The sequence below is a fragment of the Lichenostomus cassidix genome, chromosome 6, assembly GCF_008360975.1.
Source record: "Lichenostomus cassidix isolate B80296 chromosome 6, HeHo_3.0, whole genome shotgun sequence".
Classification (NCBI taxonomy): domain Eukaryota; kingdom Metazoa; phylum Chordata; class Aves; order Passeriformes; family Meliphagidae; genus Lichenostomus; species Lichenostomus cassidix.
Window position 1 is genome coordinate 33,716,469 of NC_139487.1, and position 13,032 is coordinate 33,729,500.

Genomic DNA, 13,032 nt, shown 5'->3' on the forward strand with positions numbered 1-13,032 from the left:
TGCTTTTCTCCGTGCTTATCATCTAATATATTCCCGAGATAGAGGGAGAATGAAACCCAGCATTTGTTATTAGGATCTTTAGTTTTTCCCATTTTCTCCCAATTTGAGAATTCAACATTTATCAGCATTTCCTGCCCACCTTCCTTCCTGCATTCAAATATTCCTGTCTTGACTTAACCACTTTTTCCATTTCACAGTTTTCCATGATATCTTAATGGGGGGGGGATAAAATTGATCTCCTGATATCAGAGGGAATATTTTAAAGCTGAAATTGAGGGCGTGCTGCAAAAATAGCAGATTTTCTGTTTGAAGGGAAACTTCACACGTTGCACCCCTCCAGATAAAACAGAATCAGATCCCACAGCAGAGAGAAATGAGAAATGTGCAACACAAGAAGCTGAAGGTTTGATTTGGTACAAGCCTGAGCCTGGTCCAAAAAATTCCAAAGGTCCCTGCAGGATCCAGCATTAAAACTTTTATTGTTTTAGCAGGTGGCACATTCTTACAGACGGGTCCTTTTCCTTACTATTTCCTTATTTTCCCTGACTGCACATTTACCACAGTGACAGAACCTCCTCAATCCTATAAACACTGCCAATAATGACCCAGGCTGCTGTTTGGACACAGAAAATCCCTTCCTTCATCTGCAAATTAATTTAATTGATGGATTGTGCTGCCTGAGTTTGGGAACTGAAGGGCTGCAGGGCTTATCCTGTAACTCCTCAGGACAAAGCAGGCTCACCACACATTTTCTCCAAAGCTTTTTGTTTTCCCAAGAACACAAAACCAGCAATTCAGCCCGAATTACCTTAATAACCAAGTCAAACTTCTGGTGAAAATCCCTGTTTATGGGCTGGAGGAGGGTCAGCTCGGCCGTTGTGAGATTCATATGGAAATATTGGGGATAATCCTCAGGAGTGCCTGCAAGAGAGACATTGGGGTTGGAACAACCTGAAGGGTTTAGTTCAACCATGTGTTTATTTGACTCATTCATTATCCAAGGAACAAAGCTTAATTCTCTTATTGGAAGGATAAAATGTTGTCTTATATGGAGCTTAAGGATACTATAAAGTTATGTGTTTAATATTTTATTATTTCCTTTTCTCCATAACCACGAAGATTCCTCTCGCCTGGGACTCTCTAAGTACTTCATAACAGCAGGAATATTACTAATAAGATATAAATAATGGATATAAGTAATAACAGGAGTAATAATAATAATAATATGATAACAACAGATAGGTTATTTTAGAAATCCTTCTAGGAAAAATGTTCCTTTTAGGAAAGATCACTTCCCTGAAAAATGCTGCTATTATTTGGGTTAGAAAGAACTTTCAGAAAGCCTGGAGATAAATTCCTGCAATAATTTAATTTGCAATGACAACCTAGCTATATAAATTATACATCTATTTATATATATTTTATATATATCTATTTTCTGTGACTCTCTTGCTATACATCTGTATCATCGACCCAAAAAAGCAGCAAAACAACATCCATGGATTCTTTTTTCTCTTCCACCACCAGAGCTTCAAGCTCCAAGTCCTGTATCCCCTTGCCTTGCCTTTTAATTTCCACTCCTAATTAATTAATCTCATTTTTGAAGGGCACAAGGTGCCCAGCAGGAGCTCCAAACTTTTGGCAGGTGGCAGATTTAGCTGGTTGTGGAGGCTGCACAGCAGCAGGGGTGAAGCTGAAGCTCAAAAAATGATGAAAAAATTAAGGAGCAATCGCAAAATCTCTGAAAAGGTGGCTTTAAAAATGTATTATCTCATATTTAAAATAAGAGAGCCAAAAATGCACAAAAACTTTTGGAATGGGGAGGATCCTCTCCAATCCTGTGTCAAAAGAGAAGAAGGGAAAAAGAAAGAAAAAAAAAGAAGAAAGTTAAAAAGAAGAACAAAGGAAGAAAAAAAGGAAGAAAAAGGCAAGGGAAGAAGGGGGAAAGGGAAGAAAAAGGAACAAAAAAGAAGGAAAATGTAAGGGGGAAAGAAGGAGAATAAGAACAGTGAAAGAAAATAGAAAGAGGAAAAAATAAGGGAAAAAGAAAGAGAAGGAAAAATAGAAGGAAAAAGGGAGAGAGATGGGAAAAGAGAAGACAAAAGAAAGCAAAAAAAAAAGGAATAGAGAAAGAAAGAAGAAAAAAGGAAAGAGAGAAAGAAAGAGAGAAAGAAAGAGAGAAAGAAAGAGAGAAAGAAAGAGAGAAAGAGAGAAAGAGAGAAAGAGAGAAAGAAAGAAAGAGAGAAAGAAAGAGAGAAAGAAAGAGAGAAAGAAAGAGAGAAAGAAAGAGAGAAAGAAAGAGAGAAAGAAAGAAAGAAAGAAAGAAAGAAAGAAAGAAAGAAAGAAAGAAAGAAAGAAAGAAAGAAAGAAAGAAAGAAGAAGGAAAAAGAAGGGAAAAAGAAAGGAGAAAAATAGAAAGGGGAGAAAAACAAAGGAGAAGGGAGAAAAGTCCCCAAAGCAACCCAAATTGCTCTTCAAAATCCTCACTTCCACCTCCTCCTGGCTGGGAAGACCATGGAGTTCAACGTGGGGAACATGGGAAAAGCTGTGATTCCACCAAAGCTCCCATTTCCAAATCCCACAGAATGCCCATGTGGATTTTGGGAAGGGCAGTGCAGGTGGAGCTGCAGCCACCAACCCCTCCAGGCCTTTCTGATCACATCCCACAAAGCCAGGAATGAGATCCAAACATGCAGAAAGAGCAGGAAAAAGGACAGGAAACAGCAAAAACAATGAAACAAACTTCAAATTCTGAAGGAAAGCTTGCAGGACAACTGGAGGTGGATGCAGTGAGATCCTTGGGGCTGCCCTGTGCCAGGAGATTTTTGGGATGAAATCTGCTCGAATTTCCTTTTCTTGTGCCTGTCCATGGAAAACACATCCCAGCAGAGCACTGGAAGTCTCTCCGCTCCCTCGTTTTGTTGCTCCATCACAAAACCAGGTGACAATTCTGGATTTAATCTGAATTAAATGCTAATTAATGAACTTCCACGTGGCAATCAAACCCTAACAGGGAGAACAACCATTCCAAGCACCCCACTGACCACGAGAGGAATCTGTCCCACTCCCCCAAGCAATCTTTTCCTGGCTGCTCCTAGCCAAGGGAGGGATGGGGAGGGACAGGAAGATAGCAAGCACGAACCCACGAGGATGGAGTAGAGGATGCCGGGGCGCTCGGAGGGAGGCTGGATGTTCCGGTCCTGATCGATGGCCTGGATGGGAGGAGTGACACTGATGGGATTCACCTGGGCCTGCAACGAGACATCACAGCACAAACAGAGGAGTTAGAAAGGCAGAAGGAGTTCTGGGGGTTCAGCACAACAACATCTCACCCAGAAGGGATTGGATGAAAGTGCAGGAGGAAAATCCCTTGGAATTGAGGGAATATTTAGGATATTTAAAAGGAGCTTGTGGCTCCTTTTCAATCCCAATGAACCAGGCAACAGAAACATTTCTACAGCAACCTCCTTTCTGTGGGATTCAGCTTTGGGAGAGATCCTGGAGGAAAGGAATCACAGACTGGTTTGGGTTGGGAAGGATCTTAAATCCCATCCTGAGTCCCCTGCCATGGCAGGGACACCTTCCACTGTCCCAGGCTGCTCCAAGCCCCAGTGTCCAACCTGGCCTTGGACACTGCCAGGGATCCAGGGGCAGCCACAGCTTCTCTGGGCACCCTGTGCCAGGGCCTGCCCACCCTGCCAGGGAACAATTCCTTCCCAATATCCCATCTCTCCCTGCCCTCTGGAACTTTGAAGCCATTCTCTGTGTCCTGTCCCTCCATATTTCCTGCAGCTCCTTCAAGGTCACAACCAGCTCACCCCAAAACTGCTTCCAGCTTCCATCTCTGCCAGTCCAGCCCCAGTGGCAATTCCAGAGCTGCCATTCCCAAATCCCACTATTCCAATGATCTCGGCTGCTCAACCAACTCCACATGTGCCACACACAGATGTGTGCACGCCAGGCTCTTCCCTCCCCTTGGAATGTTTCCTCACATGGCAAAAATCCTTAATGAGCTCTGGGAAAAACCAGATACCTTTTTTTCCCCACATCCAACCCATCCTGGCAGCCTTTCCCTCGGAAAAATCTGTGTTCTGCATGAGAGGACTTGAAATTCAGTGTGGGAATGGGAATGAGACAAATCCACCCTTTAGCTGAGTTTTGGCAGAGCCAACAAATTTGCCTGTGGAGAGCTGGGAGGGAGCTGGGAGAACTCTGGTCATCTCCTACAGGTTCCTCAAGCCCAGAGGAAAATGAAGAAAAAAGAAAAAAAGGAAGAAAAATTAAGGAAAAGAGGAAGGAAGGAAGGAAGGAAGGAAGGAAGGAAGGAAGGAAGGAAGGAAGGAAGGAAGGAAGGAAGGAAGGAAGGAAGGAAGGAAGGAAGGAAGGAAAGAAAGAAAGAAAGAAAGAAAGAAAGAAAGAAAGAAAGAAAGAAAGAAAGAAAGAAAGAAAGAAAGAAAGAAAGAAAAGGAAAGAAAGAAAGAAAGAAAGAGGAAAATATAAGGGGAAAAGAAGGAAAAAAGAAAAGAGAAGGGAAACAGATAGAAGAAAAAATAAAGAGGGAAAAAAGAAGGTGAAAAAGGGAATAGAGGAAGAAAGGAGAAGGAAAACAGAAAAATAAGTAAAGGCTCTCCTAGCCTTTTCCACACCAAAGAAATATAAGATACAGACATGCCAGTGACAGGCAGGTTTACAAAGTGGGGATGGATGCTCTCAGCCTCCCAAACTGGGATTGAGAAGCTCCTTGTCCCACTCCTGCTCATGGCTATTGTCCCTGTTCCCATCTCACCAGCCAGCTCCTTTGTCACTGCCCGTTTCCATCTGGGACTCTTGGAAAAATGGGACTCTTGAAAGCCTAATGAGGGAGACGAGCTCAAAATAGGCAGGGAGAAGGAGACAGGAGATATATTTGACATTTGCTTGAATTTTTAAAGGCCTCAGGACAGCATAAAACTTGCATGGGCAGAGAGAAGATCACACAGAAAACTGACCAAGGCTAAAACACTATTTTTAAATTCCCAGATCAGCTGGAGCCCTCTCAGAAAAATCCCACATGAGACTTAAAAACACATCCACAACAAGACCAGGTCGGCTAAGGCTGGGTTTAAACTCACCCGGAGTGAGCCCAGAGAAGCTGAGATCCCCTGGATCCCTGTAATGTCCCAGGCCAGGCTGGACATTGGGATTTGGAGCAGCCTGGGACAGTGGAAGGAGCTCTGAGGTCTCCCCACAACCTGCTCCTCTCCAGGCTGAGCAGCCCCACCTTTAATAATTTCAAACTGTTTTGAATGAAACTGGCCTTGAAGCAAAACCCAAGGTGCTTTCATGTTGTTTTAATAATCCACAGCTAATGCAGCACCTTTCTCACTCCAATTTAGAAATCAGAGCTATGAAAACAGAAAACAATGAAGCAGCCATTAAGTTAATCAATGGGTAAAAGCCCATTAATGAATCAATCAAAGCACACATAGGAAGTTTAACAAAGTGAGCACATGCTCTTAGTCAGAAATGATTGTTTTTAAAATGAGGAGTCAAACTATGACTCTTCATAGGTAACCAGCATTTTTGCAAGAGACCCAAAATCCCCCAGCAGGCTCCTCCTCAGGAGCTTCATGACAAGATGGAAGCTCATTAAAAGGAAGGGAAAACAGATTAATGAAGGAGTGAGATGTCTGAGGGGCCCAAAAGTGCCTCAGCAGCCCCAGCTGGAGGCAAAGCAAAACCAGGGGTGGCTTTGGCAGGGAAAGGCTGGGGAAAGGGCAGGGAAAGTCAGCACAGAGCCCCAGCAGGGCTGGGAGATCACTCAGAATAAACAGAACCCAAATCCCAGCCTCTTGCAGGGGAACATGAAAGGCTTCCCGAGCTCTGGCACAGGCAGGTGATGAAAAACAAACAAGGTCCTGTCGGGCTGAGGGGGAAATGCAGTAATTGATTATCCTCCTCGTTAGGGCAAAGCTCTCTCAGTCATTGGTGTGGGGATTAAGCACCTTGCAGGGTTCCATATGGCAGAATCCTGACCTGGGCAGGCTGCAAAGAACTCCAAGCCCACCCTGCAACTCCTACCACAAATATTCATAAATTCTAAAAATCCTCCTTCAAACACAGCCTGCCAGGCAGTCTGCAGGGCCACCAGATGATCAAGGCAGAAAAATACTTTAAAAAAAGCTCAGAGAGAATAAGGTAGCAGCAAAAACATCTTTTTTTTTTTCCCCACCCCCTTGTTTTGTGTTCAGCACAGAAGCACAGCAGCACCTTCTCCACATGGGATGTCCAGCAGGTCCTGCAAAAATCCATGGCCTTCAGAGAAATTATAAAAGAGACAAATTAAAGAGTGCCAGGGGGGTTCAGGCTCCTGCAGAGGATTGTGAATAAAAGAAAGAGCTGATATTTAAATGAATGTATTCAAATGGTGCTTCGTAAATCCAGGAGTGCAGCTGCATTCAAAAATCCAAACAGGATTTTTAAGCACCTCCCTCTGTATTGATTTCACCATCCCATGATCCCACAGAATGATTGTGAGGGAATTCACAACTGAGATGCAGAATTTGAACTTGGGGCTTTCAAGAACAACAACAAAAAAAACTGAATAAAAGTGACTTTTAAATAAAAGTCACATATTTTCCAGTATTTTGTGTTTCATTTTATTTCACATATATTAGGATGTCCATGAATGCCAGGCTTCCAATAGAAGGATATGGACACTGTGGATTTTTTTTTAGTGCAGGGAACAACAATAGTCCTGGCAGAGCTGATAACAAGGATTTAAAAAAATCAGATTTTCTATCTTTTCCATCTACGTTAGACGCAAAGCTCAATTTGCTGACCACAGATCCTTAAGGAAAACTTCTTCCTTTGGGAAAGATGAGAAGGAAAAGAGAGGAAACAGGACATTTTTAGAAGTACAATTACCCAATTTTCTGCTCAGAGCTGCCTTTTTCATTTGTGGGGATGTTTGTGGTGTGTTTTGGAATTTTTTGGTGGAGTATTTTGGGGTTTTTTGTGATGTATTTTGGGGTTTTTTTGCTTGCTACCATGAGAATCATTGTGCTCTAGGAAACTAAAGGCGAGTTCACCTTCCTCAGCCAGGAAGGTTCTTTTCTAAGCAGATGATTTATTCCTAAGAGGTGCCTTTTATGGGATTGACAGTGAACCATACAGAACCATCCCAACATCATTCCTCACACTGGGAGAGAGATCTTAGGAGAAAACCCCGAGCACGGATTTGAAGAAGCTGCAAGAGAAGAAATTCTCTGCAGAAAATTGTTTGATCAAGTTGTGATGTGAGTTAAAAAGGTTTATGTAGCAAAAATTCTGGGCTGGGAAAAACTTCCCAAAAAAGGGTAAAACGACCTGAGGAAACCAAATCTGCATTGCTCAACCCCAGAGATTAACAGCCAACTCTCCTGAGTTGTACTTCTCAGAATTATAGAATCAGTGAGGTTGGAAAAGAGATTTAGACCCTCCAGTCCATCCATCAATCCAGCACCACTGAGCCATGTCCTCAAGTGCCACAGGCAGACCTCTTTTAACCCTTTCAGGGGCAAGATGGGGCAGCCACAGCCTCTCTGTGCCAGGGCCTGCCCGCCCTCCAGGGAAGGATGTTTTCCAACATCCCATCCATCCCTGCCCTCTGGCAGTTTGAGGCCATTTTCCCTTGTCCTGGCACTGCAGGTGCTTGGAAAAGTCATTCTCCATCTTTCTTGCAGCTCCTTCAGGCCCTGCAAGGCCACAATTTGTTCACCCCAGAGCTTCTCCTCTCCAGGTTGAACAATCCCAGCTCTCCCAGCCTTTCCTCCCAGCAGAGCTGCTCCATCCCTCTGCTCATGCTGGTGCCTCCTCTGCACTCTCCAGCACTCCAGGTCCCTCCTGTGCTGGGAGGCCAGAAATGATCTGCGAATTTAAAACTAACCGAACTTTTCTCTTGTTATTTTTCAGAAGTTCCCCTTCCTTTCCAGAAGCCACAGCTCAAAGGCCACCATGGGTAATTTCTGCTGTTGGTTCTGACCTCTCCTGTCTTCTCTGGGGGTAAAAAAGTGTTTTAGTGACCAATGGGGAAAATTAAGAGAGAAGATTAATTCTTCAATTCACCTCCTGTCCAAACCCAGCCCTTAATGAACTTTCAGCACCTGGTTGAGCTGTTCCATCCAACCCAGGGCTGCTGTTTCTGTCAGGCCCCATGATTATGCAGCTTCCTGAAATGAAAACTGTAAAATTCAAATATCCTGGCAGCTGGGGTTGTTAACAGAGTAAGCTGTCAGAGAACACAATTCTTTTCATTTCTCTGTGAAAACAAGGCACCTCTGAGGGGAAAAAACGACCATTTTAAAAGAGCAGCAAGAGAGCATAATGAAGCCAAGCACGGAGGAAAACAGAGCCTATTTTTATCAATGATGTCTCCCAGGAACAGCAGGGCCAAGAAAGAATTGCATTTCATCAGGATCTGATCACAGTGCTGACTAAATTGCTTTTTCTGTCGCTGCCACGCTCGATAAGGAGTGTGGCCAGCAGAGGCTGTGCAGGGCATGAAATGAAATGCATTTTGCCATGAGCCTCTGCCTTGGCACCACCAGCATTCCATCCACAGCTCCTCCTCCTCCCGAGGTGATGGCTGCCATTAAACAACAATAAACATTATTTTTTGACATTCTGGGGTTTGTTTGAAGCCTGTTTCCTTGATTATCCCTCAAATTCTTGATGGAGGGTTTGTTATTATCCCAAGTTCTGCACAGATACAGCCTAAGAGAAGCACCTGTATCTCCTCAAAAATCAGAAAATATTTCAAGGTCACATAGAGCCACCACAATGACTTCCAGATTATTTTTATTTTCATGTCTAAGAGTCTTTTCTTTGCCATAAAAGACAAAACACCAAAACAAAAAAAAAACAAAACAAAAACCCCCAACCCCCCCCCAAAACCGCCAAAAATAAAAACAAAACCCAAAAAACACCCCAAAACCAAACAAAAAACCCAAACAAAACCAAACAAAATAAACCCAACCAACCAACCAAAACAAACAAAAACCCAACCAACCAACCACAACAACAAAGCCCCAAAAAGCAAAACCATAAGAACCCCACAAAAACCAAAAGACAAAAACCACCACAAAACCCCTTGAAATATTAATCTCATTTTGTCTCCTGACAAAGGCTATTTCTCACAGAGGGATAACTCTCTATATAATATATCTATATATTTCTATATATTTCTGTTTCTCTAAGGACAACAGGCTTCTCTATGCCTTTAGAAAAATCAGCCACAAAATAAAGATACCAGAAAAGGCACAAGAAGTCACCAGCAAATGACAAAAGAGGAGAAGTATTTGGTGGGAAAATATAAGCAGTACCACCGGTGGGATTTTTCTTATTTTCTTATTTTCTTTATTTTCAAACCAGAAAACAAATAAAAAACAAACAAACAAACATAAAAAAGAATAATTCATTTGAAATAAAAAAAAAAGAGAAGTATCAAGAAGGTGTCAGTCAGTATTTCACCCAGGCCCTTTGTCTCTTGGGTGACTCCCTTTACACAGAGATTTGATCAGGATAATGGTGGTGCTTCCTTCTCTGATGCCCACATTTCATCTTCCTGCAGAGAATTTGGCATTTCCTCACCTGCAGAGCAAGGAAGGTCCAGAGTCTCCCAGCAGTGGGAAATTTCACAAGGATGAAACATTTGGGGTCAGCAAAACCCCACTGCAATCCCCTCTCTCAGCCGGAAGAATATTTTCATTTTCTGCCCTGATTTTCCTCTCTTTAGGGTATTCCACAAGCACTTCTCTCATCCAGGAGTGTGGATGTCACCTGGAACTCCCTCACCACTTCATGCCTGCTGTATCCACCACTGCCCTTTCCACATTAAAGTTTGCCACCCTGACAGAGAAAGAGTTTCAGGGGAGAAATTTTGTAGCCAGAGGCAGCTACAAATTCTGCCTCAACACTATTAAATCCATTCTACTGCACTGCTTTAAAGGGAATGTTAAAAGTGGCACTTTGAGATGGAAGGTTCTAGGAAAAAAAGGGTTTTCCCAGATCAATTCTGGATGTATTTTTAATAAATCTTTGCAGATGTGCCATGTGTTTACATACATCTCACATCCTTCATCCTTGAGCTCATCTTCACACCTTTTTAGGGTGAAACAGGGAAATTTGGTGTTTTATGGAATGTTTTTCCTTTTCAGTCCCAGGACAAAAAGCAGGAATTCTTTACCAAGCACACCTCCAGCACTGCTCTGCTGCCCAGGATATTCATCCAGAGCCAAATGCAGATTAATCCCATTTTCTCCTTTTGGGAGAAGGAGTTCCACTCCCCAGGAATTTCCTTGTTCTGCACAGGTGAGACCTCTAGGACTGAAGGAATGTTTTCCACAGAACCATTACCAATAGCATGGAGGAGAGGCAAACATGACTGACCTGGGAATGGGGATTTTCTTTAATTTTATTTCATTCCCAAGGGTGATTTCATTGCAATGTGCACTTGCCATGCATTCATTTTCCCACCTCTAAGTTCCTAACCATGATGAGAAGTGTCAGGCAATTAATGGAACATTCCTGGATTTGGATTTTAAAAAAAATGATTCCATTATAAAATCAGTCATTTTTACCAGTTTATTCAACCTGCCAAATCAGATTTGGGATTGAACTTTACAGCCTGATGAACAGCTAGAAAATATCTGTGTTTTTATCAAATTGCCAGCCCAGCCCAAGTGTCTGGAGAGCTCCCAGAGCTGCTGCTCCTCCTGTGCCACTGTGTCTCCCAGGCCACCCCACAGCCCAGCCCCAGCAAGAACCACAATGTGCTTCTCTCACCCCAAACACAACTTCAAAGGTGACCTGCAGGGATATTTTTCTTTTCCTGTTACATTTTTTTAACCAAAATCTTCTCAGTTTTCAGGCGAGCTTGATCCTTTTTCCCTTAAATCCTCCACTTTTAAGGATTAGAACTACTATATATATATTTTCCTTTTTTTTAACCCTCAGACCACAACTCCACTCCTGAACCACAACTGGGTTAAAATCCCCAGGAGGAAGTTCCCTTTCAGACTTTTTATTCTGCAGCCTTGCTATAATTTCCTCAGCCACAGTGTTGTTTGAAACACCTGGTTCTTCTGACACTCCCTGCATTTTGGGAGTTCAAATCCCAGTTTGGTTTGGTTTCCAAGGGCAAACCAGGCAAGAGAACCTCTCCTCTATCTGCAATACATCTATATTTAAAGTCACAAGGTAATCATAGATTTACAGGGCCTGATCAATACCTCAGCCTGGCTGCTAAGAGAGATTATTCTTCATGTAGTCACATATTCAAGCTCCTGACAATTTCACTGACAATTCTTTTTAATTAGTCATCCTGGTATCCTCCCAAATACATAAAATTTAATTACCTGTAGCAGCACAGCTCTGTGATTTTAACCTTTTCATGCTTCGCTACTTTCCAGTGACATTTCCCTTAAAAAAAGGCTCTACCTGTCAAGGGATGGCAGGTGGGAGACAGACAATCAATCCTAAAAAGGGGAATTATAGGGAAAATCACATCAGCTAACTCAAAACGCCTTTTAAGGCCCCTTATCATGCACTAGCAGATAATCAATAGCTTATCAAAGCTGTCCATTTGGACTTCACTGAGTTCTTCACTCCAAATCACTAATTCAGGTTAAAATACTGTGGATTTCATCTATTTCATCCAGGTCGAACTTCACATCGACCTGCTGACCTCAGTCCGAGTGAAAAGAGGTGGAAAATGCAAATGAAAAGTTGGCCTGGAAGAAAAGAGGTGGCTGCAGCCACGAGAGGATTTTATCCTTGTTTTTGCCTTGCTTTCCCACTTCCAAAGCACTTCATGATTGCCTATCTGTTCATCTCGTCTCTCTGCCAAAATTTAATTAGAAAAATTGCTATCTGCAAATAACCTGGCCACAACTCCAACTCCTGGCCTTTTTCCATATAAAGCACCCTGACAATCTGCATTTCCCCTCCCCTCATCGCAGCAGTTGCTACTGAAAGATGAATCCCTGGGAAAATGGGATAACTTGCTCATTTTTCAGTGGGAAAGGGACTGTTCAGAGCCTCACTCGTTAAGCTCTGCTCTAATTTACTCACCAGCAAGACTGGAGAGACACAGCCAAGTTTTCCAACATTTCTCTGCTGATTTCCTGAAGAACCACTGCCCTGTCCACCAAATAATTTTGGGAATTCAAGTACCCAGGAGCTCCCATTCATGTCAACCCAGCACTAATTATCTTGCACCAAAGATTTTAGTCTAATTACCAGCAGGACTATTCAAAACATTCCCTTTTTTCCTTCCCCAAAATGATTTTTCCAAAGAGAAACAATTCTCCTAACGATGAAAACTCTGTTTTCTCTGGAAGGCAGACTTTGAACATTCAGTTTTGCCAGGAGACACAACTGTGCTCAATGCTGAGCCATCTCCAGCAGGAAGTGTAAATTCCATCCCCTAGAGAGCATTTAGCAGCAGTCCCAAAAACTGGACAGAGCCTGTTCAGCTGGGAAAGGAATGATTAGAAACAAAGGAATAATTAGAAACAAATAAAATGATTTCCTGGGGCTCGATGCCACTGAATCACAAACATAGCTCACGAGTCTCGACTGGCCAGAGGCTGGCAAAGCTCTTTTGCCATGTTTGAATCAAAAAAGCCAAATCTTTGGACAAATGAGGCAAAGAAAATAAAGGCAGATTGAGATTGAACTGCTCCAGAGACCAACAGCTCCCTAAATTAACCATGAGCATTTGCAGTTTGAAATGTCACATATCTAACAGACAAACACAACAAAAGGGGGAAAAAAAAAAAGTGGCAATTGAAGCTGACTTTTTTAGTTTTATGCAGTCTGACTGTCTTTAGGGGTGATTCCCTCCCCAGGAATTGTCTTTAAGCAGTCAGGTTTAAAAGTCAGCTAGAACAAAACCCCAATTATTCTGTGGGATTTTACCACTCACACAGGTTGGAAAGGCATTCCTGATTTACTATTCTTCAATAAAAGCTGAAAGCTTTTATTACAGTGGATTTAACCTCACATATCCAC

The 13,032-nt window shown here is 42.6% G+C and overlaps 1 protein-coding gene across 6 annotated transcripts in view; it reads right to left on the bottom strand.

Moving 5' to 3' along the window:
- PCDH15 (protocadherin related 15) overlaps nucleotides 1-13,032 on the bottom strand; it is a 497,507-nt gene that overhangs the window by 111,240 nt on the left and 373,235 nt on the right. For all 6 annotated transcript variants that reach the window (XM_085064475.1, XM_085064474.1, XM_085064476.1 and 3 more), the window contains 2 exons: nucleotides 3,143-3,251; nucleotides 809-921 (listed from right to left, as the gene is read on the bottom strand). In XM_085064475.1, the coding sequence (XP_084920601.1) occupies nucleotides 809-921; nucleotides 3,143-3,251 (222 nt within the window). The remainder of the gene's footprint in view (nucleotides 1-808; nucleotides 922-3,142; nucleotides 3,252-13,032) is intronic.